Raw genomic sequence first — 27,497 nt, forward strand, 5'->3', positions numbered from 1 at the left:
CAGGCTGGGGAACCACCCAGGAAGGCAGAATGGTGAACGGTCTGTGGCTGAGCAGACTACGTTCAGCGCACATTAACTATTTAGAGCTTTTACCATTTGGAAAGCTCCGAATCATTTTCTGCCTCGCCTGCAGGGACATCCCGTTCTAGTACGGTGCGATAATACCACGGCAGTGGCTTATATCAACCGTCAGGGCGGCATGCGCTCGTCGAAACTCCACGCTCTAGCTTACAGGCTGTTGGTGTGGAGCAGACGGGTTTTTCTGTCATTACGCGTGACTCATGTTCGAGCATTCTGAACAGAGGCGCGGATCTGCTATCGAGGGGAAACCCAATCTAAGGGGATTGGCGTCTTCACCCGCAGATAGTGGAGATGTTATGGATGAGATTTAGACAGGCAGCCGTAGATCTTTTCGCCTCGCACGAAAACCACCATTGTCCTATGTTCTTCTCGACTAAAGGACGTGGACGCGCCCCTCAGGGCAGACGCACTGGCCCACCCATGGCCCAAAGTGCTGCTGTATGGTTTTCCTCCCCTGTGCCTGATATTTTCACACTGGCCAGGGTGAGAGGGCACGGCCTGTCTCTCATTCTGATAGCACCCAGGTGGCTCAAAGCCCCGTGGCTGGCAGAGATAATCCCTCTGTTGTACGCCGAGCCATGGCGCCTCCCCCCTCGCACGGACATACTGTCCCAAGCCAACGGGGAGATTTACCACCCCCACCCGGACAGGGTGACTCTCTGGGCCTGGCCTGTGAGAGGACGAACCTAAATGCACTGGGGCTCCCGCCGCGTGTAATCGCCACCACTCAGAATGCCAGGGCCGTTTCCACACGATCCCTATATGGCTGGAAGTGGCAAGTGTTCGAAGGGTGGTGTGATGGGCGTGGTCTCACATCTTATCAGTGCTCGGTGCCTGATATTTTGTGTTTCCTGCAAGACCTCATGGAAAGAGGCAGGTCCTTTTCCACCATTAAGGTCTACCTGGCTGCGTTTTCAGCCTGTCATGTGGGTTTTGAGGGCTTCACCGTCAGGCAGCACCCTCTAACCCGCAGTTTTATGAAGGGTGCACGCCGCTCTTTGCCGGTCATCAGGAGATCTGTTCCAGGGTAGGACCTCTCCATGGTGCTGGAAGCGCGGTCTCTTTATCCTTTTGAGCCTCTGGGAAGTATTTCCCTTAAGCTGCTGTCCCTCAAGACAGCTTTGCTCTCGGCCTTGGCATCTGTTAAACGGGTCAGTGAGCTACATGCACTCTCGGTTCAACCCTCGTGCGCCAAATTCTCCTTAAGTGGAGATAAGGTTTCCCTTAAGCCTAACCCGGCCTTCATGCCGAAATGCTTCCCTGTGTTCACTTCGGAGGTTTTGGAGCTATCCGCTTTTCACCCTCCACCCTTTGCCTCCTCGGAGGATCAGGGGCTGAATGCTCTGTGTCCCGGTCGCGCTCTGCAAGCATGTATGACCAGGACCAGTGCTTTCCGCAAGAGCGACCAGCTCTTTGTTTCAAGGGCTCCCCCGCACAAGGGGAGTCCCATTTCAAAGCAATGCCTCTCACATTGGCTTGTGGACGCTATACTATGGCTTATGAAGCAAAGGGAGTGCAGCCCCCAGGGGGCATCAGAGCTCATTCTACAAGGGGCTTAGCCGCCTCTTGGGCTTTGTTCAGGGGAGTGCCACTGCAAGACATCTGCTCCGCGGCCAGCTGGGCCTCTCCTCATACCTTTGAGCGTTACTACCGGTTGGATGTCACCAGTACCTCGGTGGCACATTCGGTCCTAGGGGTAGGGTCCTCTTAGCCCTTTCCCACAGCACCGTTGGGTTAACCAACGAAGAGTGAATGGGCCAGCTGGCCATGTTCATTCCTGTCACCAAGCATTCGCATTCCTTCTTGGGTTTAGCTATGTGCATTGGTGGTGCGGGGGCCATTATCATGTATGGGTCTCATGCATGTTTCATGCCCTGCTTGTCCACAGCAGTTTAGCGTGGCGTCACCCTTGCAGGGTCATGTTTGTGGGACGTGTCAGGCACCGCCTCTCTGAGGTGACCGTCCTTCTCTGGCCTTCAGAACCTCACTGTGAGTGTATTGGGCAATCGGGGAGCTGTCCATGTCTCTCCCATAGGTGGATCTCGAAACGAGATGATGAAAGAGAACAATAGGTTACTGTCGTAACCCCGGTTCTCTGAAACATCGAGTGGAGAGATCCACCAGCTTCGCCCCGCTTGCCGCACGAGAAGCGAATATACTTACTGAGGAATAGCAGCGCGCCTGACAGCTATATGCCTTAGGTAAGGGGGTGTGGCCTTACCTGGCATTGGCTGCGCGCTTCTGTCTGTCTAGCCAGACTTGGTGCAATTGGATGCTTCTGCAGAGGTCAGGTACGGATGCCCTTCCCATAGGTGGATCTCTCCACTCGATGTTTCAGAGAACCGGGGTTACGACAGTAACCTATTGTTTTCTATTTTTCTGTGACGTCGCGCTGGAACAACAAACACAAAGTGTGGCGATGATGATCTCAGGCACTGTTTATGTGCTTTATTTAATGTTAAAAGCGTGTCATGTGACTCTGAATATCATTTAGTGCTCCAGCTTTGTAGCTGTAAAAGCAACAATGGATAATTCACCTCAGATCTTCAAATTAAACAAATCAAATGGAAACAAGAACGTTCAAACTGTGAACAAACAAGTGTATTCTTTGACAAAGATTGTTTTAGTAACTCAGCCTATGTTTTAATAATGTTTAAATGGTGTAATATTTGTGAATTTGATTATGGAGCTACTTATCCATTTTCTTGCGAGTGCCGTCGAGATTACTCTCTGGCGCCGCAGGACTCCGCCCACACGCTGTTCTGATTGGCTGACTCCGCCCACACGCTGTTGGCTGTGGGTTTTGATTGATGTTTACGCATCTCGCAGGACAGACACATTATTTGTCGCTGGAATCTTATCGCATCGCGTCTGGTTGAAGCTATAATACTTAACATTTATATCCCTAATATACCTGATATTTGTGTCCAAATAAAATACACAAGACACAAATATTAGGCAAAATAGTCAATTATTTTATTAAATGAAATATATTCCTCAACACCATCTTGTATTGATTGTTTTTCACTGTACTTGAAATGCATTATGGGATTGCCACCATTGTGAAGGATTCATTTTGCATTTATGGCATTTGATTTTACTGTAAAAAAAATAATAAGTAGAACTTTTTTAAAGTCTTAAAAAAAAAAAAAGCATAACGTAACAAGAAAAAAAAACTTGATTTTATCAATCGAGAACTGATTAAATGAAACGTGATCTCTATGACAGGCAGAAAAACAAACAAAAAAACAAAATAACATGCACCAAATTGTTTGCTATAAGACAAGGAACGGATAAAAAAGGAAATTAACATGGTTTGTTTTGACTTTAAACCACCATAAACTTCAATAATGACACCCAGAATGCAATTAGAGTAATTTCTTGTTTACTTTCCACCCACAACAACGTGAACATTTCATTTATGTCGCAAAAAACACTTGTTACATAAAAATAGCATTTCATGAAAATCTCTGAATACATCTGGAAGTTTTCTGACTGACTGGCAAAAACAATACCATCATCTCTTTCTCTGTGTGGTCCACAAATCACACACACACACAGCTCACACACACATGCTCAGTCAACACTTATGAAGACGCATAGTGTCTTAGTCGAGAGTTTGTGCATCAAACACAAGAGCAAGTAGACATGTACTGTCAGTAGTGCAACACTGTCCTTTCTCCATCCGTGTCCCCAAAAAGTGAGTAAAAGAGCCAATACAAAAACATACGATACATTTCACAACACTTATAGTTGCCGGGTAACATTGGCGGACTTTATATGTCAGCATCGGCAGATCGTTAAGTGCAGATGTTGCACCTAAAAATCAAAATACTATCATTTAATCATTCCAAACCAGTATCCATTTCTCTCTTCTGGCAGAAAACCAAACAGTTTCGACCATGTTTTTTTTTTGTTTTTGTTTTTTTTGTCCATTCAATGGAAGTCAATGGGGTCCAAAACTTTCTTCTTCAAAAAATCATCTTTTCCATTTCACAGACGAAATAAAGTTTGGAACAATGATAATAGCATTTAAATGTATAAGTGGATTGTGCATTTAAGTGCAGCTGGCCTCTTTTAAAGAGGGAACACACTCAATTTTGGCTTGTTTTGGGGAAAAGTGCACCATCAGAAAACTTTGAGGAGAAGTTCGTACGTGGAATTGATGATCCCCCAGGACAGAAGAGAGCGATGGTAGTTGAGCGTAGCTCCGCGGAAGAGCATCGCAACACTCCCGCCTCGTTCCCGCCACACCGTCATCAGGACCTGACGACAGGGAACGAACTCGCCTCCGACTTGGGCCTGCGCTCGGGATTTAACCACGTTTAGCGGGTAGAACATGATTCCCAACGCCGCGCCCAACAGCCCGCCACACACAAAGTCATTAGCCATGTGACCCGCGCGGGTTCGGGCGTCGGGAAGCCGTTGTTTAATCGGCCCACGCAATCCGAAAAACAGCACGTTACTCGGCCCGTTACGCAATAAAACCGGGACTAGCCCGCGGTAACACTCCCTCACGCCGTAATCCCGCAGGAGAGTCCTAAAAGTGTGTGCGGTGTTGTTAAAGCGCCCGTTGTGCCGGTGATCCTGAAGAAGCGTTTGCACACGTTCAAACGGCGTTAGCGCAGCCTCAGCTGTGCCGGATAGCGCTGCGGCGGTGCTACGTGTCACAATCTCGGGCGCTCCGCTACCTCGTGCGTGGCGCAAAAGCAGCCGGGAAAAATCCTCATACAAGCCGAACATTATGGCTACGGTTGTGGTTTTCTGCAGGAGAGGCGGAAGAAGCCCTCGGTACAAACGACCCAATCCGTCGCGCTGCAGCTGTCGGACGGCTTCGGTCACGCGGACGCCGTGAAGCTGTTGCCGGAACAAAACCTTCTGGATAGGGAAGGTCACGATGATGTTGGTGAACGCGGCGAACGAGCCGCACAGATAGTGCTTTCCTCGAGGGCCCACTTTAGCTTCGATCACAGCGTGGCTAGCTTTACCTAAATTGCCCTGCGGTTGCCGGGCGGAATCCGGGTCCATGGTAGCAACGACCCCCATGGGAAACTAAGCATCTGATTGGTCAGCAGAAGAGATGCAGGTAAACGCCCATTCTAACCTGTGAAAGAGAGGAAATAAAGCAGTCAAGTCACTTATACAGCGCTTTTAACAATACACAGTAGTCTACATTTGAAGTGGATCAAAAAAAGTTCATCAAACTACTTGTCTGGCCTTAGAATTTCATAATACAGATAACGTTTTATCCGTGCAGAGGGAAAGGGAAGGTTCATCCCGGAGAGTCCAGATCCAGACGTGTTTTATTAGCCAGAGGCTGCAGGGAAAAGTCTAATCTTTAGAAAACATTTTGCGTCACTAACAGCTGAGATAAGACATGTTACCTAACCACAGATCAAGCGTCCCAGACAGAACGAGGGCAGGAGGACATCTGCTTATCTGAACCATTTCAGTCTCAAATTACCTTCGTATTGTTCGTCATATGGCAAAATAAGTGGCATTTAATGAATCAAACACGAGTATATGAGTGCGTTATCATCTCAAACCAAGAAACCAAAGGCAAATCCTTGAGATTGAGATTTTGCATTTTCCAAAATACACATTTAAGTGTTTATTTAATTGCACTTTATCTGTATATTTCAATCACAACATGTATCGTTAAAGGCAGTGAGTTTTTTCTCCACGTCAAACAACTTCATAATTTTACTCCTATATATAATCTGAAGGGTTTCAACATTTGAAGTGGATCAAAAAAAGTTAATCAAAGTTTTCCTATGAAAATTCATGTATAACTTTAACTTAACCGCAGAAGCCTTCTGAGAATATAGTTCCCAGTACTAGTTAAAAGTATACGGTTAGAAGATGGCTGTGTCTCATGTGACCTTGTTATTTCTACACACTGTGACTTATTTTGTCACTTATTGGGAGCAGTATGCTAGCTGGAGCCATTTACCTGCAGTCTTTGTGCTAAGCTAGGCTAGCGGTGGGTGCGTCAGACAGAGTTACGGCACGCACGGAGATGAGAAGGGTATGTATGGACTTATCTAACTCTGGGGGATACGGGGAATAAGCTAAAGTCCCAAAAAGTCGGTGTGTTCCTTTAAACTTAAATGTGTCTAAAAAATACAGAAGATCTTTACTGTATTTTTAATGATGAAATTGTCAAATTTTTTACATTTAAATATTTACTAATTACAACGAGACTTGAGAGCAACAGTGAAGAGGAAGATTTTTAGTAGAAATAGTCATATAAGTGCTGTCAAATCAATTAATCGCATTTAACATAAAGTAGCCTATGTGTTTATATAATATAGTGTATGTACACCACAAATACACTCACATCTATTATAAACACAAATTTAAAATGTTATTTTAATGTAAAACAGTGAAACCTCAAATATATGGTAAAAAAAATATAACATTATAAAAAGCTGATTTTATTTATTTAGATTATGCATTAAAACAATAAAATAAAACATTATTGTAAAGTTAAGATGATTTTTTTGGTAAAATGAACTAATATAACTATCTTTCATCTATTCAACACATTTGAATTTCATATTATACATTGCATTTAGGCCCTATTTAATGTTTTTTTGCTAATTGTGTGCGTGTATATATATATATAGGCCTATATATACAGACACTCACATATAAACACACACTTTTATGTGAAATGGCATGAGTGTGTAAATATTAGGTAAATAACAGTCTCATTTTGACATTGACTCGCTCCTTAAAGTTGCTCAAAAGAAATCCAGTCGCGTGAATGAACTACAACTCATGTGCAGAACCTCTCCAAAAATAAATCCACACATGTGGACGATCCTATGGGAACTGTTGAAGGTCATGGAGAGGATTGGGTCATGCAATAATCTGCTGCCATGATGACAAGACAAGAGGCATAAGACTCAAACTCTCCAACCTCATTAATCAGAGCAAAATATGTATGATCGAGAGCTCACAGTGATGATTGACAGGTCAGTGTTCGCCTCCTCATTTACACACTTAACTCTGACATATGTGACTTTAAAGAATGACACACCACTTATGATGACTTTAAGCGTTGCTGTGATCAGCAAATGTCCTTGATATGATCTGACTTAATAAAAAATCAGTATGAGGAAGACAGAGCTCTCTGAATACATGTAAATTATGGTCTCAAATGTGCAGATGACAGATTTATTAGCATTACATTATAATATTAATCAATACATGTGCTTAATAAACACAGCTAACAGGCTACTGCTAACACTACAGTGTCAAAACAGTGCATAGACAAAAACAAACACCATTATATCAGATAAATATGTAAATTTAAACACCTGTGGCACCCATTTAAGAGTTAATATATACAAAATGCTTAATTTTTCCTCTGTGAACTACGTTTTGTTGCTCTTTTTGACTACAGCACGTCCTCACAGTGTCAATAACTATCAGATATCACTTAAATACACATTAATTAACTCTATATTTAGGTTTGAAAGCTTAAATGTGTTTCCTGTCACTTGTTAAAGCTGTAAAAACACACCTACTTCGAAGCTAATGCTAATTCAGTGACAGCACAAGTTATGGTGTTTCCACCGCGATTTCCTCACTAAAAGTGTTTATATTTGTAAGTATTTAAATCAGAGTGTTTCGTAGCGCTGATTGTATGTAGTTAAGTACCTTCTGGTTGTGGTCCGGGGGAAAGTGACGGTTCTGTTGGGCTGGTTTCAGTCAGTCAGTGAAGCGGAACCGCCCGCGTCCTTAGTTTATAGTGTTTCCACTTCGGATGGAAAGAGCGAGAGACCGGAAGTAGTTACTAAAGAATCGCTTTCTAGCGTTTCCACTCTGCGTGGAGATCGTAAGGTAAATAAATAACCACTGGAGGACGCTATTACAAAACTTTTTATTTTACGTATTTATTAATTCCTTCATGTATTTATTTTCATATTTATTTATTTATAATATGTTTATTTAAATAAATAAAAAATAGAATATAATATAAAATCTAGATGTTTTCAGATCCACAAACCTGACCGAGTATAACAATATACACCTAATTTTTCATTATACATAATTGAATAAAATTACGCATAAAGTTAGCATAACATCTTTGTTTGTAATGCCAATTTGTTGTAATGAAACAAGTATTTTTTATTTATTTATTCATTTGCGCCAGAACAGCAGAGGGCAGTAGAGACGGAAATGACGCATTGCCTCGCCTTGTGCGCTTTACACAAAACAGAGAAGGAACCTGCTATATAAGTCTGGAGGGGTAATTCGAAAATAATATTTTAATCTTTTTAAAGAAAATGATGCATGAAAAGTGAATAGTTTTCTTCATTTCTATTTTATGATGTCTATATTCAAATAAATAGTAAAATATCATTCCTACTTTGCATATAAACGAAATTCACACCCTAACGTTGTTCAGTCGCCCCCCGTTACTGAGATGGTTCAGTCCAAGCGCTCAAACATTCGCGGTAAAAAATACTTCCTTTGACCGACTTTGCACTGCAGTTGCACAACTGATTGTTGTTGTTGTTTATGCAGATACTTATATGTGATTAAATTAATGTAAAGATGAGTAGGATGACGAAAACACTGAAAGCTGTTCAGCGGGAACTACAGGCGAGTGTTAGTTTAGCTTGTTTGTTAACGTTAGCTGCTTTCTTATATACATGTTTTGAATCCTAATTACATAATATTTTTGACATGCAATTCCTAAAACATAATATTACCGATATTTATATTATGTAATAACAAATATTTGTAATGTTGTTTGAGGAAAAAATATTATAATGCTTTAATAATTCCCGAAACATGTAGTTTTAAAACCAGCAACATTTGTATTTTTTATCCAGCAATATTATCGTTATTGTGTATGATATATAATGTAGTAATAAATATTACTAATATTATTAATATGAATGACACATACATTGTTTTATTTTTTGACTTGTAATTCCTGAAACATAATATTAATATCACCAATATTTATATTAGGTAATAACAAATATTGTATTGTTGTTTGAGATATAATATCATTTAATATTACTAATTATAATAGTTTAATATACATTTTATTTTGACATTTAATTCCTGAAACATGTAGTTTTAATACCAGCAATATTTGTATCTTTTTATCCAGCAATATTATTGTTATTGTGTATTATATTATTATTAATATGACACATGAAATAAATAATACATATTACTATTACTTACATCGTATAATAAGCCAGAAAGTAAATATGACATGTCTAATTTTAAATATGTATTATGATTATTCACTTATAATTCCTGAAAGATGTTGTTTTAATACCACCAATATTTATATTATGGAATAAAAATGTTTATTATTGATGTTAAGATATATACAGTATATAGTATTTACTACTACTACTAATAAGAGGACATATGTAATATTATACAATATATTGGCCTGAAATAAATAATATCACCAATATTTATAGTATGTAATGACAAATATTGTATTATTGTTGTTTATGATATTAATGTTAGTGATATTAAGTGTTATGTAACTAACATATAGTATTGCCTTGTGGACTGAAGTAACAGTTCATAATATGTGTATTGTGTTATACTTATTATACTGTACGTGCATTAATATGCACTTCTAGTTTGGACACGACTGACAGAACTGTGTGTGTTTATGTGTGTGTTCTTCAGAGTGAGAAGGCGAGCAGTGAGTCTCCGCGAGCCCTGGACATCTCGTCTATAGAGAAGGCCAGCTTCTTCCAGGGAGATCAGTATTCTCCTCACGGTGTGTAGATACTAGTTAGTCTACAGCAGAGGTGGACAAAGTACACAACTCCCTTACTTGAGTGAAAGTACAGATACTACTGGTCAAATATTACTCCGTTACAAGTAAAAGTTGTAAAGACCGATTTTTACTTAAGTAAAAGCCCAGAAGTACTTGTTTTTAAAAGTACTTAAGTATCAAAAGTAAATGTCAATGCATTGTTTTATTATAGTTGCATTGTTGTGTGGAATACTTACGCCTCTGAATCTATGGCTGCCTTCCTTCATATCAATATCACATTTATGTCTTGATAAAAGAAGTGGCTCTCAGTAATGTCCACAATGGTGTCGGACACCCAAATGGCTGATCCCTCAAATACTGCCCTATATAAAGTTTTTGGGGCTTTTAGTATGAATATGTCAGCCTTACTGTTATCTATAAGCTAGTGTGCTCCAAAACAATGACAAAATATGCATTTATAAGACCAAACCCAACGTTGAAGATTAAAATCAGGTTGATGTCAGAATCCAACGTCAGATTGGCTTTAATCTCCAACGTTTGACAGACGTTGTATTGAGGTTGAAAATTTAAATAGGGTTGATGTCAGAATCCAACATCAGAGTCAATCCCACTTTCCTTTCCAACCACAATCCTCCCCTGACTGACGTTACTACTCTCTACTCTCTACTCAACGAGCTCGACAGAAATGTAGTGGAGTAAAAAGTACAATATTTGTCTTTCAAATGTATAGTGAAGTTAAAGTAAAAAAGTCTCCAGAAAAAAGAATACTCAAGTAAAGTACAAATACTCAAAAAGTGCACTTAAGTACAGTACTCAAGTAAATGTAGTTTGTTACGGTCCACCTCTGGTCTACCGTAAATCAAGACTTGCTTTATACGCCGTCAATGCAGAGTCCTGCACGGGTCCATTTTTGGAGACCCGCCCCCGCCCGTACCCGCAAAGTTCAGCACCAGATCCGACCCGTCACCCGTGATAATATCAAAATTAAATCCGCACCCGCCCAGACCCGTTAATATTTGGCCCGTTACCCGACCCGTGCCCGCGATAAACCACACAGGTGACGCGTTCATGTAACAACATGTAAGGGTGCGCTGCCAATAACGCACCTAAAAGCTGTCACAAAGAACTGGGAAAAGTAATGATTATTAATAGGCCTGTCAAATATATCAATGAGACATTTCAATTGTTTATTAATAAGCAAGTGTTTTCTGTGTCAAAGATGATGATGCTGACTCGCGATCTTCGCAGTAGTGAACGCGCCAGAGAGAAATGCACATTTCATACGGATTATAAGCAGAGAACAGTCTGTTTTCTTTCGTTTTGAATTGTTTTGTTTAAAAGTACACATTTCATGCTTTCTATTTCTCAGGTCTGTGAGGCAAGTAGCTTATACGTTGAGTTTCGGTTCATTTAAGAGACGATCAGTTCACGCGCGGGCGCCTCCGGCCGTGTCCTGATTATATTGCCTGCCTACTATATTTACTTCTTATTTATTAAATCCATGAATTTGGTAGATGAAACATTGATTAAAATTAAGATACAATTAATACAAAACGAAATTCACTTTAAAGAAAGGCTGAACAAACTTAATGAAGTGGTCAAAATCATGTCTGCCAACTCCATTTGTCTCACGATATTCGGGATCATCTTATCTTATTCATGCTTTTCACTTTTCATATAATCAACATGAAATATATTAAAAAAGTATATTATTTTATTTAAACATGAATATGAAACTAAATCGTTTTTTAATGACTGGGCTACAACACATAGGCCTATTAGCCTACAGTACAGAGAAATTTAATGTCGCAACTTGGTCGGACTATAGAAGGGGAGAAAAAAATTAAATTGGGTCGGTCCTAAATTGACAGGGTCGGTCGGGTTACGGCAAACAAGAATATTTTTAAGGATGGCCTGACTTAAACACATATTTGCGTATGTGTAATAATGCTGGTAATTTAGACATACAAAATATTGCACATATTTTTTATCCGCTACCCGCCCGCAAGGAGTTCATTATCCGCCCGCGTCCCCACCCGTGAATTTTAGGAATGTCACAATCCATCCGTTTTAGCCACTTTTATGCGGGTACCTCGCGGATACCCGCGGGTACCCGACCCGTTGCAGGACTCTGCGTCAATGTAAGGATTGAAAAGTATTAGGGGTGGAACAATATATCGCAATACAAAAATGCATCAATATGTATTGTGTATAGTTGAAGTATAGTGTGTGTAAAAATTCAAGTTTTCAGAGTTTTAGTGTCAGTACTACATTAAACTACTATATATAATGTTGAATATAATGTATAATAATGCATATTTGTGTGTCCTGATAGTGTCTGATGTTACCAGTAAAAAGTGGCCGACATTATGTTAAATATATCTAGTCAGTGACGGAGATCAAGCATATTCGTCTAAAATAATCCTGTGTTTTCAGCTTCAGAATCATGAATATTGTTATTCTGGCGTCTCTATTGTCCTGTGCTTTGGGTTTCAGCATCAAGTCCAAGAATACTCACTTACACACACAATGAAACATCAAATTTAGCATTTTAATCAACAGTAAATTTTATCATATGTCTTGGAGTATAGCAGTAATATGGTGTTGTGAGTTCAGTATCGTGACGTGTATCGAATCGTTACACTCCTAAAATTGATCGTTTGAACTTTATAATAAAATGTTGTTGGTGTGAACAGGCCTGTAGTCTTGTCACTCCTCTATATTATAGCAGGATCAAAGACACAGACATGAATGATGCTATATCAAAGTCTGGGAATCAGTGCTGTCAATCAAATCTGGCACCTAATAATGCTCACAATAACGCGCATCGCTCTATTCTTCATCTATTAATCAGAGCTATAAGTCCTTCTAACAGGATCTAACATGCGATTTTTTTCTAAATGTCGACAAAAAACTATTGTGAAATGACGGCGTTTCCATTAACTGATGTTATGCGACTAAAACTTCATTATTTCTCTCGCGATCCGTAAAATCATCCCAAAAACCATGGAAACGGACGTTGGTGGGATTATGTACTATATCCCAGCCACTGCACTGGCCATTATTATTAATGGAAGGAGATGTGTGTGTGTTTTCAAGCATTAATGGTGAGGAACGACTCTTATTATACCTGTGAGCGGCTCATATGAGGAGTTTCTGGGTGTTTCTCCCTCAGATCTGCTTCCAGGTCTCGATTATGGCATTTATTTGAGGTTTAGAATCCAGTATTCCTGTAATTCTTCTGTCTTTTATGAGTTTAATAAAGAGCTCTGTCTCGTATTCTGTCCAATCACACCTCATCATCTACGTCAGCTGACCTGTACATGTGCAAAAACTGTTTCCATTGCAGTTTTGTGAAATATTTCTTTTTCGAATTGCCTGAAAAACCTCCTCATGCGAGCGGAGAAACTTTTTTGCGATAAACGGGAGTTTTTGTGAAATTACGTGTTTCCATCGGGCGTATTTTCAATTCGCATTTTTAATTTGCGCAATTTAAAGGGTAATGGAAACGTGGCTAGTGTTAAACACACCTACTGTAGCTGAGAAAATAAAGCACTGTTTATTTCATTTGTATATTATGTTGTGTATTTTTATTTTCGCCACTTTGGCCGAAATGTCTGCCATTCTTTTATATATTTTTTAGCTTGAATGCTTTTTTTTAAATAGGGACATTAGTTTGGCTGTAATGCCAATAAAATCGTGAGTAACTCGTTCTGTATAGATCCCAGAAGTGACTTCAGTGTGTGGTGGTTGTTGTCTTCTGCAGGGAACCCACTTCACAGCACAGCCTTAGAGGAAGATCTGAGTCCTGGACCAGAACACAACCGAAGATCTGCCGGGCAAACCCATAAAACTACGGCTAATGAAAAGGCCCGAGTTGTTTCCAAGAGCGCCTCATCCAAGGAGAACCAGGAGCCGTCTCGGACACCAGATCCAGTCGTCAGGTAGAGTGCGATCCTGCCAGATCTACGGGTTTCTGCATCATAATCATCATAACGTAAAGATTTCTGTGTCGTAGAAAAGCTAAAGGAAGAGCTTTACCAACCATATCAGAAGGCAGAGAGAATACAGACAAGAGAAGAACGGCGGGGTCCGAGGTGAGCGTTTAATCTTTAAAGCATGACACTAAAGTTGTGCTTGTCTTGAACACCTTCTGCATTTACATGTAAAGTCCCCCTGTAGTCAATCATTTCATCCCTTAAAACTCACCAAAATGACATATTTAAACGTTTTTTAATTCAAATATCTTGACTGTAACTCGACACCCTTGCCTCATTTAGTATGCACGGTTCTATGAATATGCAAATGAGCCCCGCCTCCACTCACTCACTCAGCTCAGAGATCCACTGGTTGACGATCACACGTTGATCTGATTGGTTACAAGGTAGTTTGTGACGTCAGAAACACCAGCGATTTCAAAGCGTGTGTTTGAGACTGTCTTTGGTTCACTGCAGTTTTAAGGAGGAAATACTCAGCAATGCTGTCGACTTATGAACTTACACATGCTTTGTGTTAAAGCATATTAAAAACACCACATAGACACATAAACAACATTAAAAGCTGGATTTTCATCACAGGGGGACTATAAACATTTAGCAGACGCTTTTATCTTAAATCTTCTGGAACAAGAAGAAATGTATGTCAGTTTATTCTTAGTCTCTAAAAGACAACTTTTCTCGCAGCATCTCTTCTCTGATGATGTGGGCGGGGCTATAACCTGTCACCACAACAATCCAATCAAATCCACACAGACAAAATCAAGCCCCGCCCACATTTGTTCTCGTTCCGGAAGCGTTTCACTCGGATATACAGAACAATAGGGGAGAAAAGACGTTTCACACTGACTTTAATGTATGGCAGATATGGAGTTTCTTTTTTTTTCTTTTTCTAGAAAGCAGGAAAAGGTCAGAGGTCATCAAAGAAAACCTCTCCGACCCCAGGAGTGTCTCCGAGGCAGAGGTCACCGGCGTCCTCAGAGGAGCTCACGGATGAAGATGAAAGTTTTGTATGTTTAGTTATCAGTATCTACATATATGATGATGTGTGCAGGGTTTGAAATGAACTTTTTCACTCACCGGCCAATTACAACTTATATAAGAAGTTAATAAGAAAGAAGTTAACAAAAAATTAATGTATGAAAATCTAATTTTAAAATATATATAATCAAATTTGATTTTCATACATTAATTTCTTATTCCAAAAAATCTTGTCATCCAGCATTTCCTCATTTCCTCTTTCATCCTTTTCATATTAATGCCTCATTCATTCACCAAACATGTGTTTAGTTGGACAGATCAGGACAACGAACATCAATAAATGTAGGATGCTGGAAAATAACAATGTATTTTCTGTTCACCAAATGCTTATTAATCTTCCCTATTGCTTCAATGCAAATGAACAAGCGTGCCGTTATGTGTTGTGTAGTGACGTGTGTGTTCAGGTAAGCCAGATATGAGCAGATTCTGCACAATATTTAATATATCATGAAGACTCACGAGTATTTGCACTAAATCTGCACAGATTTGTCTTACACGAACTTCACCAGCAAACTGAGTCAATATGATAAATAACACTTCAAACTGGCTCGTGATTGGACAGCGTTTCCCGCCACAGATGATTTCTTTTAAACCCTGGATGTGTGAAATATGGGTCTAAATTAATTTTTTTTTTGTCCTTTTCAGCTCCCAAGCATGGAGAGATCTAAAGGGGCGAAGAGGAGATCGTCCGGTCGCCGCACACAGAAGAGGAAGTCTTTATCTTCATCAGGTACTCAAACAGGCAGGTGTCAAATTATGTTTAATGCATGATGTTTTTGAACAATGTTTTCACACATAATTACTTTTATTAGGGTTTTTATTTGGTATTTAAACATTTTCAAATTTTATTATTATTATTATTATTACCGTAGTATTTTCATACATTATTATATTAATATTTGCATTATATTATTATTATTATTAATTTCCTTTGGCGGTCACATGGTGTGTTCACATAGCCAGCGCCACAAAAGTCACAAATTACAATAAAAAATTTAAATAAAAAGATTGTACAAATTATCTTTCCGGTCAAAAGTGACTGAAGAGAACTAGACGGTTAATATTACTAATATTAATATGACGTGTAATATTTTATATTGCATAATATTGTATTGTATTCCTGAAACATAATATTAATATCACCAATATTATTCTTTATAATATTAATATTAGTAATAGTATTACATCATATTCTTGTAGTAATTTACATATTGACCGAAGTAACATTCATTTTATATATCTATATATATATACACTCTTAAAAATCCTGGGTTGTTTTAACCCAATTTTGGGTCAAAAATGGACAAACCCAGACGTTGGGTTAAATTTTTTAATTACATTTTTAACCCAACGTTTGGGTTTGTCCATTTTTTACCCAAAATTGGGTTAAAACAACCCACAAGTGTATATAATATGTATGTAGTATTTTGTGTGTGCAATTGTGCAATAACATGCCCATTGTTTATTAATTAAATGTATTTTAAATGTGAGGTGTTTTTAATATACATCCATCAATACTGTGCAAAAGAGCATATTTGTACGTGTCTTGGTTCTGGAAGTATTTTCCTCACTAATTTTCTGTAAATGCACTACAAAAACATCTTTTATAATATAGTTTGCCATGAACGGCACAGAGATGAGTCGCAACAATACCAAACTTTGTAATGCATTATCTAATAAAATGTGATCCTTGAATGCAATGCAAATTGTTTTAGATTAAAGCATCTGCCAAATGCATAAATGTAAAGCGTCCTTCTCCAGAGTCCGCCGGTCCCGCTAAAAGACCCAGAGGTCTGAGGAGTCCGACTGATCTGGACGTGGTGCTCGATGCTTTCCAGGAGTTTGTCACTCAGTATAAGTGAGTACATGATGACAATTCATCAAATCAACTCCAGTGTTCTTCTAATGAACAGACGTCAGACTCTCAAACACCTGGTTCTGGTTCTCTGTAGGCAGACCGTAAACTCTGACGCCGTCAGATGCTCCATCGATGCCGTCAGTCGCTCGTTCGAGGAGGAGATCTCGGAGATGGTGAGCTCGTTTTACACGTCTTTCAGAGACAATAAGTGGAAGTGTTGCTGCTATAATGATGAAAACGTGCCCCTCATTCATAGATCACAGCGACTAAGGAACTCAAGAGTGTGAAAAGAGAAAATAACAAGGTGATTCTCAGCTGGAGAATATACGTAGCCATTATTTTAATATTTTAATCATTAGTTTTGAAGGCGTTAACTGTGTTGTTCTGTGTTTCAGATCAATCGAGATGTTAATCAGAAGAGGACCAGGCTTGTGGAAGCCAGTTATGAACTCATTAAGTAAGCATTGACAAGAACAAAAACTGTGTGTTCACTTCATGGTAATGCAATCATAACAGTTATATGTAGTAAGCAGAGTTACGGTTTAATTCTCTCTATTAACTAGTTGCTTATTAGCATGTATATTACTAGGATATTGGCTGTTTATTAGTACTTATAAAGCACATATTAATGCCTTATTCTGCATGGACATATTCTACATCCTTTAATCCTACAATACCTACATTTAATAAACTTACTAAATATTAATAAGCAAAATTAGGAGTTTATTGAGGCAAAAGTTGTAGTTTATAGTTAGTCAATAGAATTGGAACTGAGACCGGGTTATTATATTTAGCTAAAACTAAAAATATTTATTAAAAAAACTAAACTTATTTTACTTCAGCTAGTTTCTCATTTTCATATAGTGTAACTTGATGCACTAAAATAACTACAACTTTAATAAAAAAAAATTAATAAAAAAAAATATATATACAGTATGGACAAAAAAGCAAAAACTAATAAATTTACATTTTTACATTTATTCATTTTTAGCTGACGCTTTTATACAAAGCGACTTACAATTGCTATATATGTCAGAGGTCGCACGCCTCTGGAGCAACTAGGGGTTAAGTGTCTTGCTCAGGGACACATTGGTGTCTCACAGTGGATTCAAACCCGGGTCTCTCACACCAAAGGCATGTGTCTTATTCATTGCGCCACCACGACCCTGTGGTAATAAATGGCAAAAACACAACAAATTACTAAAACTTTAATAAATTAAAATGATTGCATAAAACGTAAAAATGGCAAACAAATTCAAAATATGATTAAAAACGATCAAATACTCAATTATGGCAAAATCATAATCACAATTATTTTGGTCAATATTGAAATCATGAATATTTAACATGAATAGTTATATATTTCACAATATGAGTAATTCTTAGATAAAGTGTGAAATCAAATTTCACAATTATCAAAACCAGTTGTAATACCACATCAAAAACTGATAGGCTATAAGTAAGAAGTCCTAAAACAATTATGAAAGACAAGAGTCAGTAATACAATAAGAACAAAGAAACTAATTACAAACCAAAGGACCAATAAACACAACAGAACACAAATGGTGCTTTTTTAGGAGCGTCTGCAACAGAAATTAAATAAAGTAATTAAATGTAAAATAAAAGTCTTCACTTAATTAATGAAACTTGCTTTGATTAAAGCTATTAAAGTTATTCAGTCGAGAGCAGTGAATGATTCTGTCCTTGTCTTTTGTTTAACTTTAATGACACAGACGTCATCGGGTTTATTAGGCTGCTGTCTCTTTAAGAGTGAATGCATGGATCTAATATACTGACACGCATCTGATTTCTCCCAACTCTTCACTTAAGAGAAAACCAGCTGTGTTTATGTGAATACTCGACAAGACGGGTATTTTTTACATTAAAGGAGTGTTTGAGCATAAACAACATCTGCAAAGTTACAACGCTCAAAGTTCACAGCAAAGGGAGATATTTGCTTTTAAAGAAATCGTATTTAAGGACTACAACAAACGGCTGGTAGAGACTACACCACATTCCTCCCGAAATTTACATAAACTCCGCCCCCGGAAACGCGATTTATAGATTATCATGACAGAACATGCAAATCAATGACTAGAAGATAACTACACATCAGCTACATAAATTCATCAACTAACCATTCAGAAATGCCCTGTTGCTTCTACATGTTGTCACTTCTTGAGTCTCTCCATTATTCTGACTCCGGTTTGAACATAAACATTAAAATGTTCAGTGCATGTGTGTGTGAGGTAAAAGGACACGAGCTCTTGAAGCTCCGCCCCCTGTGCTGGGAGCAGCAGCTCATTTGCATTTAAAGAGACAGACACAAAAATGTCTGTTTTTGCTCACCCTCAAAAAGTGACAATTTTAACATGCTATATAAAAATATCTGTGGGGTATTTTGAGCTAAAGCTTCACACACTCACTCTGGGGACATCAGAGACTTATTTTACATCTTGTGAAAAGGGCATTACACCACCTCTTTAAGATTGGGCTTTTTGGAACGAATGAAAGATTATCTTGTTTTCACAGTCACTGGAAGCTGTATTCGATGAACGGCACAGCTCTAATATGAGGTCATTTAAATGTGTTTCTGGTCTCAGGGCAAAGACGAACTTGAGTGACCTTCAGAAAGCCCATGATGAGATGGAGCTGAGACTCAGATCTCTGAGAGAAGGATCCTCTTTGCTCTCCAGCCTTCGGGAGGTCAACATGAAGTACCTGAAGCACCGCACGGATCATCCGGATGAAGTGGAAACGGTAAAGAAGTCTTCACAACCCTCTACGCACACCTTGGCAATAGAATCGCCATTGGCTAGTACATTTTTTTTGGTTACTCGCCACACTGATATACTAATATATATATATTTAGGGCTGGGAATCGATAAAAATAAATTAACTAATTAATCGCACAATTTGCTGTGATTAATCGCATTTTTCCCCCAAACTTGTAATCATCAATATTTAAACGTAGAATCACTAATTAAATTAAACAACACACAAAAAAAAGGGTAAAAAAAAGAAAAATGTCCACACAAATTGGACAAAAAATAGCAGTATATTAAAATATTAAACATCAATATATCAATATATTATTCTTCATTCAGTTCTATGCAACATACTCAGATTTAACAGATTTATTTTTTGACTAATTATCAAAATAAAGTATAGTCATACAAAGCTATTATTACCAGAGCATGTGATCAGAGCAGGTCATTTTACCATTGTTTCCCAGCATGACTATACCAGCTCAGCAAACAGAAGTCTACTACTGAGACATTTCACGTTATTTGAGCGGACTTTGCTTTTCCAGTGCGTGATCGGTACATGACTGGAGCGTTTGGGCCATTAACGACAGAGCTGACACACACACACACACACACACACACACGGAGCGGAAAAGACCAGCTCGTTAAGTTACTAAACAAGCTGCGCGAGAATGAAACCTGATCGCCGAACACGGAGGGACGGGACGGCATATTTTCGGCCTTTTCAACAGCAGCCGCAAAAGGAAGTCATTAAAACGAGGCAAAAAAAGTGCTGCGTCAATTGTGTTTTTTTTTTTTTTATGTGTTAAACATCTCAAATTAATCGCAAAGATTAACGCGTTAATTCCCCCAGCCCTAATATATATATATATATATATATATATAAAAATAAAAATATAATTACACTTAATCAGTTTATCTTTGTAAAATGGCACAGCTTTTTAAATATCTGAACGTACACTCTTAACATCAGACAATCAAGCATTATATTATGATATTATGATAATCAAGCACTATTTAATGATAGAACTTTAGTAATTAGAACTATTAGAACTAAAACTTGGTAACCATGGTCCATGCATGAATGCATATTTGTCATTTTAACTGAACTTAGGACTGGTGGTGGTGTATTCTTAGGACTGGTGGTGGTGCTTAAGATTCTGTAGTTTCTGTAAAAAAATTAAATTAAAATAAACATAAACATAATAGTAATTAATTAGGCCTGTCAATTTACATTCAATTATCGATTGCACAATCGATCGGACCAACCAACACAAGTTTCGAAAACGGAAATAGGGACTCGATTTTAACGGCCTACTCTCGGAGCGAGTCCGGCTCGTCACGATACACCCGCAGCGAACACTAGTCACACAGCGACTGCAGGCTCTGACACACACACACACACACACACACACATAACAGCAAATTATACTTCTGCATAATGTGTCTCTTTTTAATACAAAACTGTGAATTCTGCTGGTATTCAGACAGTCTCATGCATACAGACACAGATTCGGGCTACGGTCTACAATCGCCTACGTAGGTGAAATTTGTTCGACATTTCTAATGGTAAACACAGCCATGTTGAAGCCGGCAGTGATGTTTCTCACTGATGTTATGGCAGTCCACTCTGCTTATTGTTTTACGAGAATGTTGCACTCCTGTTTGTCATTGTGCACGAAACTTCACGCCAATAAATCATCAGAAATATTGCTGACTTGTGCGCGTCTCAAGCGCGGCGCGCCCTCTTTACGTTCGTCCTAATGCCTGTTAGTTATCCGTGGATTTGCCCATATTTGGCGTTTAAAATGGAAACGTCTTTAGACATGGAAAATCGATTTTACAATCGATTCAATGATCATTTACATCTCAAAAATTGAACAGGATTTTTTCACAAAAGTGACAGCCCTAATAATAATAGATAAATGTAATTATTATTAAAAGATAATAATCCTACTAATTTTTATTATTCTATATCCTTATAGAATAGGTTAGAACGGTGTCGTGTTAGCGGCCCCTAAGTTAATAACTAATGATCTTTGCAATGAAAGTCAGTCAAAACGAACTTTATCTGGACAATAACTTTATTCTAGATCTGCTGTAAAGCCTAAACACTCTCTGTGACTGTAATCTCCTATTATCACTGTAAAGCTGCTGTGAAACAGTCTATATTGTTAAAGCGCTGTATAAATGAAGGAGACTTGACTTGACTGTAGGATTGATGAGCTGCTGGGTTCATGAATATTAATCACGATGTCAGCATTCGTTCACAGTATTTGCTGAAATCAAAACACGGAAACAGTGCCAGCCAATGAGATTGCGCCGTTTGTGCATTAGCTCCGCCCACTACCGGAGAAACCGGCATATCTTCTGCTTGCTCTTAAAAGCAAAAAAATTCCAAATGAACTCCGTTATTTTGGCAGGAAAATACACCAAAGAATATAGTTTACATGTTGCGCGTCGATTCTGCGTGCAAGCGAGTGAAAATATATCTATGCTAAACGTATACTTATAGCCTCTAACACACACACTGGCGTTTAAAATCTAAGAATGTATTAGCCAATGGCTAACGATAGACATTAATTAGTTGCTTCAGATGTTCAGTTTGGTGTTGAACCCTCATTCCTATTGAGTTCTGTCCATGAACTTACTGTACAAGCAGACCATCTCGTCATTTTGTATATGATTTGTGTGTTTTGTTGTGCTTTTCTCATTTAATTTCTTTTGCTTGACAGTATGGTCCATCTTGTATGCCTGCCATGTTGATGGAAGCCAGGTGCATCATGGGAACAGAACATCAGCTAAAGACCGTCAATGATAGTCTACAGCAGGTTTTAGATGAAGCAGAGCATCAGTAATCAGCACACACTGTACAGCTCAGCAAATAAACACTTTAATGGAATGGGAGTTTGTCAGACTATTTATTAGTTTGGGGAATTTATTGTAACTGAAGTATTGTATGTATACTTAAATTAATTAAAATGAAAGGTTGAGTTTATTTCACTTCAATTTAATCATATTACTCATTGTTTTAAGTCTATTTTAAAGTGTTGTAAAAAAAAGAATATATATATATATTCGTTTGCATTGAGTAAAAAAATAGTCACACTTGCATCGTTCGCAGTCAGAAATTAAATTAATGGGAGACGAATTTCCTCTAGTGGAAGCGTTTGGTACTGCGACTAAACATTGAAAGCTCAATTTTTGAGATATCAACCTTAAATTTGGAACACAACTTGTTTAGATTTATATTTCTCACAGTTTTAGAGTAAAATAATGTTTGGAAAATATGTATTTAATATAAAATGTTCAAATGGTATTTTTGTGCATTTGTCATAATAGTAAACTTCAACTTGTATAACTTTTTTTTTTTTTTTTTTTACTTTTTAAAAGAGACCAAACTTCAGTCTTGAGCTCCAAAAGCATTCAAGATTTACGACAGTTTAAATTCCCTGTGAAACAGGAAGACAGGGCGGGGCTTATCGAGCAGCTCCTCCCCTTTTTTAAAATAGCGTTTAATTTACATCTCAGCTCGGCCAATCAGAGCCGTTGAGCTCGGTAAAGCCGCAGTTACCTCCTAAACTCAGACCGTTTTCGGATGATCCATTTCAGTCCCACTGTGAATTTAAAATCTCAGAATTTAATATGAAAAATGCCATAAATGTCACAATAATGTAACTTTTAATTTTTTACTGATATTCTGATATATTATGACCTTAACTAAAAATCTACAAATGCCAACCAACGTTTTACTATGTATGTAATTGACATAAGATTACAAAAAAAAGAATCTTATAGACTTTATAGATGCTCTATAAAGTCTGGGAAAAGTCCCAGCTCTCAGGGTTGGCTTAACCAATGGGAAACTTCCTTTGTTTGGAAGCTGACTCATTTGCATGTGTAGCGGGATTGGGTGTTGATGCAGAAAAACAGATACTTGTAATACTAATATGTTGCATAGGTATCAACAAATAACACACACAATCATTTAGATCATCAAAATACTAATCCGTTGATACCCAGTGTTGGGGAAGTTACTTTTAAAAAGTAGTGTTTGCTCGTTACTCGTTACTTTTTAAAAAAGTAATCCGTTACTTTACTTAGTTACCCCGTTTAGAAAGTAACTTTTTACGTTACTCGTTACTTTTACGTTACTTTTATGTTGCTTGACTTTGGGCAGAACCCAATATCTGTTCCTAAATATGTAGACATAAAGTTATACAATGGAGCATATAACATAGGCTAACTAACAGGTAATTATTTTGTGCTCTTTATTATAAAAAATAGTATCAATTTCAAAAGAAAAAAAGTCCTTCTCATTGGCGCTGCTGTGTGCGGCAACTTTTAATCTCAGCCGGCTCTGCATCATGGGGTAGAGTGCGACACTCCGCGATGAGCCGCGTGCTCGCGCCACTTCTCTCCGCTCCGCTTCCCCTATCCACCGAACTTTAAATTTCGGCAACAGCCAATAAAGCTTCCCTGCTCTCTAACACCGGTGCGAATCGCGTCTTGATAACATAGGACAAAATGATATAGAAGACATAAGCTTAGTTTTCAGACATACGACTCACTCTATCAAGGGAGTAGGAGAAAAAAAAGAGATTTTGAGATAAAAAATTTTTTGGGTTGTTTAAAAGTACACATATTCAAGCTTTCTATATATTTCTCAGGTCTGTGAGACAAGTAGCTTATGAGTTTCGGTTCATTTACAGTATGGAGAGGAGCTCCAGTTCACGCGCTGGTGCCGTCATGATTATTTTGCATGCCATATTTACTTATTTATTAAAATCAGGCAATTAATTGGTTGGTAAAACATTGATTAAAATTAAGATACAATTAATACAAAACGAAATTCGTTTTAAAGAAAGTCTTTCTACAAAAACAAACTTAATAAAGTGGTCTAAATCATGTCTGCCCACTCCATTTATCTCCCGATATATTGCACAAAATTATGATCTTACTCACGCTTTTCACTTTTCATATAATCAACATAGATTAAATTATTTATTTATTTATTTTATTTAAACATAAATATGAAACTAAATAGTTTTCTTTAATTTACTTCTTATTTAATTCAGCCAACTGGTTGATAAAACATTGATTAAAATTAAGATACAATTAATACAAAACGAAATTCACTTTAAATACAGGTTTTCTACAAAAACAAACTTAATAAAGTGGTCTCCACACTCCATTTGTCTCCCGATATATTGAGCAATTTTTTTATTTAATTTAATTTAAACATAAATATGAAACTAAATCGTTTTCTTCAGTTCTCAACAGTTCTCTTCTCTCAAGCGCGCAGCTGAGGCAGTGTCGCTGTCAAATATATCCATGGGAAAAGTAACGTTGCGCCGAATTGAAAAAGGAACTACGTTTTGTTACCAATTTTTTTGTAGTAACGCGTTACACTACTTTTTACCCAAAAAAGTAGTTGCGTTACACACAACACTGTTGATACCAAACATGGTAAAGGTCAGGTGTCATTAACTGGTGCTTCTATCATAAAGTATGCAATACAAAAGACACATAATGTGTGAGAGAGAGAGTGAAGAAAGAAAGGTCTGTTTTACAGGCTTTATGTGTGTTTATGGCTTTTGCTTTTCCATGTTGCCACTTTATTTATAGCAATAAACAGGACAATATAACAAATAGTTGTGTCTGATTGGTCCATCCGGTATTCTTTAATATTCAGAACGATTTTTAGAACTATATCTTTATCATCCTTTGGTGTGAACGGGTCTTTATTCTCGATGCATGTGTATTTAGGGTAAAGTTAGTGATGGTGATTAGTCATTAGGACCCTTTGTCCCAGAATGCCCCACCCGAGCTCGTCTGATAAAGGGTACGTTTTGAGTGAATGAACGTGCAGACGTGAGAGATATGACTAATATCCATATGTCAACATGCTTGTATAAAGTAGACAAAAGGTTCTTTTGTTAAGGCGGGTAAGAGTTTACGTGACGAGTAGGGCTGAACATTGGACAAAAACAGGACATTACTGCAGCTTTAAAAAAAAGATTTAAAATAAATATTTCCCATTATGTTTAGTAAAACTAAAATGTAACTTGATGAAAAAAAAAGAAAAAAGAAAATTATATTATTATTTAATAATAAGAATCCAAAAGGGTGTTTTGGCTGGAATGCCGTAAAGTGTTTTGGTTCCCCTGAACCTTTCAACTGTTCTTACAAGAACCACTTTTGCTCTCGGAGTGAAGAACCTTTTTCCTCTTTAAAGAACCTTTTGTGGAATGGAAAGTTTCCATGGATGTTAAAGGTTCTTCGTGGAACTATTGAAGGAACTTAACCTTTTATTTTTAAGAGGAACACGCACTAAAACAATTCAAACTAAACATAAAAATGAATATATCTCTCCTCCTGAGTCCCAGAAAAAAAAAGTTTTTTGAATTTAGTTTTTTTCTCATGTCATCACATTGTTTAGAGCATAAGAAACAAATGGTAAAAAAAAAAACATTTTTGAAAAATATTATTTTATTCATACGTTATGCTCTGTCCTCTGTAGTGACGCCAGGACTCAGTTGTTTAAAAAATAAAATGACATGAAATTATATGTATAGGCAAAAACAATGGGATTTTTTTTTTTCAATCACCAATACATTTTGGGGTTTCAGGATTTTTTTTACCAAAATTTGTATAAAGATGATTCTCAACTATGTTATGAAAGATATAACAGAATGAATTGATGCACCATTTTACTTTATGCAATATGTGGGTAAAATGGCCATAAATTAATATTCCCATTCAATGCAATGCATCTATACACTGTATCTAATGCACATTAATGTGTTCTTGGAGCACCAGAAGTGTAATAATTGGAGTAATAATTGGAGTAATAATTGACAACATTTTTATAATAATATCTAATATTTCATAGGAATATTGATGTATAATTTATTTCCATATTCTCTTGTTCTCTCTCCCAGAATGCCTGATGAACATGATGTAAGTCCTGATGTCTCTACAGTGGACATTATGAAATCAATGCCCTGATCTGGAACAGAAAGTCATTTTTTGATTTGAAACCCCATAATGTTTTCCTGAGATGCTGGTTTATGAAATACAATTTGAAAAGTAGTCCGATTTATATTATAATTACAATATATTATCATATTTCTTACATTTGATCACTAAATTAATGTCAGACATTTTTAAAGACCAAGGAGAAGCTGTTGTCATGGTGAAGCCTCCAAACATTTGGTGTCTCGGAAAAGTCCTGAATGTGCTCTTTACAGGACACCCAGGTCATGTGTCATGTGACATGTATGATGTCAGAGAAATTCACTCAAATATAATGTCCACTACAGTGCACAAAAGTCTATTCCTGGGTCCCATATATATATATATATATATATAATTAATTAAAAATATACCTTGGGTGATCTACGTCTATATATACAGTATATATATATATAGACGTAGATCACCCAAGGTATATTTTTAATTCATTTTTAATGTGAATATGAAGGAGGATTGGGCAACATCAAAGGAGAAATGATGCCCTTCTTTCGCTCACACCTTTGACCTCTGACCTATGATGCGTTTCTCTTGGGCTGAAATGATGCACATGCTTGTTTGTAGTTCAACAAGCACTAGTAGTTCAAGTTCCCTGAAACACTGTCATCCAGCTCTAACCTAATCTTGTTCTCTACACTTCTCCTGTCCAGATCAAAGGGACAAAATGCTTTGTAAAATCATATATAGTTTAATGGTGCGCATGTTTTGTTTTTTGTATGCCATGAAATGGGACCAAATCCAGAACTAACATGGATTTCTTTCTGCTGTATGTATCAGTGTAGAAAGGAGAAGTTATGGCATTTTGTTCTGTGCAGAAAAATGTTTCCTAAACAACATTTTAAAAAAAAAACACTTTATTACCCACAATAATTGTGCAACTTTTTTTTTCCACTTTTCTTCTTCTTCTTCTTCTGAAGGCGATGTCACTCAACAAATGGCAAGATAGA

The 27,497-nt window shown here is 37.6% G+C and overlaps 2 protein-coding genes across 4 annotated transcripts; one reads left to right on the plus strand and one right to left on the minus strand.

The window, feature by feature from the left end:
* Positions 1–3,449: 3,449 nt before the first annotated feature.
* Positions 3,450–7,884, minus strand: slc25a51b (solute carrier family 25 member 51b). The gene is made up of 2 exons (XM_082177129.1): positions 7,750–7,884; positions 3,450–5,185 (listed from the first exon to the last, which is right to left on the minus strand). Exon 2 carries the CDS (start codon positions 5,125–5,127, stop codon positions 4,210–4,212), a length of 918 nt encoding a protein of 305 aa, XP_082033255.1. The 5' UTR covers positions 5,128–5,185; positions 7,750–7,884; the 3' UTR covers positions 3,450–4,209.
* A 662-nt stretch (positions 7,885–8,546) lies between these two features.
* Positions 8,547–22,417, plus strand: cenpu (centromere protein U). 3 transcript variants are annotated; one of them, XM_082177092.1, is made up of 12 exons: positions 8,547–8,703; positions 9,760–9,853; positions 13,620–13,797; positions 13,872–13,950; positions 14,745–14,858; positions 15,535–15,631; positions 16,651–16,747; positions 16,842–16,920; positions 17,004–17,051; positions 17,143–17,204; positions 19,351–19,507; positions 22,251–22,417. In XM_082177092.1, exons 1-12 carry the CDS (start codon positions 8,650–8,652, stop codon positions 22,371–22,373), a joined length of 1,182 nt encoding a protein of 393 aa, XP_082033218.1. In that variant the 5' UTR covers positions 8,547–8,649; the 3' UTR covers positions 22,374–22,417. The 3 variants fall into 3 exon arrangements, with proteins under 3 accessions (XP_082033218.1, XP_082033219.1, XP_082033220.1); XM_082177093.1 differs by having other exon boundaries at positions 8,547–8,697; XM_082177094.1 differs by having other exon boundaries at positions 8,548–8,703; positions 15,535–15,619.
* The last annotated feature ends 5,080 nt before the right edge of the window (positions 22,418–27,497 follow it).

This window comes from Leuciscus leuciscus (genome assembly GCF_965113295.1).
Source record: "Leuciscus leuciscus genome assembly, chromosome: 8".
NCBI lineage: Eukaryota > Metazoa > Chordata > Actinopteri > Cypriniformes > Leuciscidae > Leuciscus > Leuciscus leuciscus.

Bases quoted from the DNA above. Each gene is read 5' to 3' on its own strand.
- slc25a51b (XM_082177129.1), bottom strand. From the start codon at position 5,127: ATGGGGGTCGTTGCTACCATGGACCCGGATTCCGCCCGGCAACCGCAG.
- cenpu (XM_082177092.1), top strand. From the start codon at position 8,650: ATGAGTAGGATGACGAAAACACTGAAAGCTGTTCAGCGGGAACTACAG. The intron at 17,052-17,142 runs GTGATTCTCAGC...TCTGTGTTTCAG, and splicing joins TGAAAAGAGAAAATAACAAG to ATCAATCGAGATGTTAATCA. The intron at 19,508-22,250 runs GTAAAGAAGTCT...TTTGCTTGACAG, and splicing joins ATCCGGATGAAGTGGAAACG to TATGGTCCATCTTGTATGCC.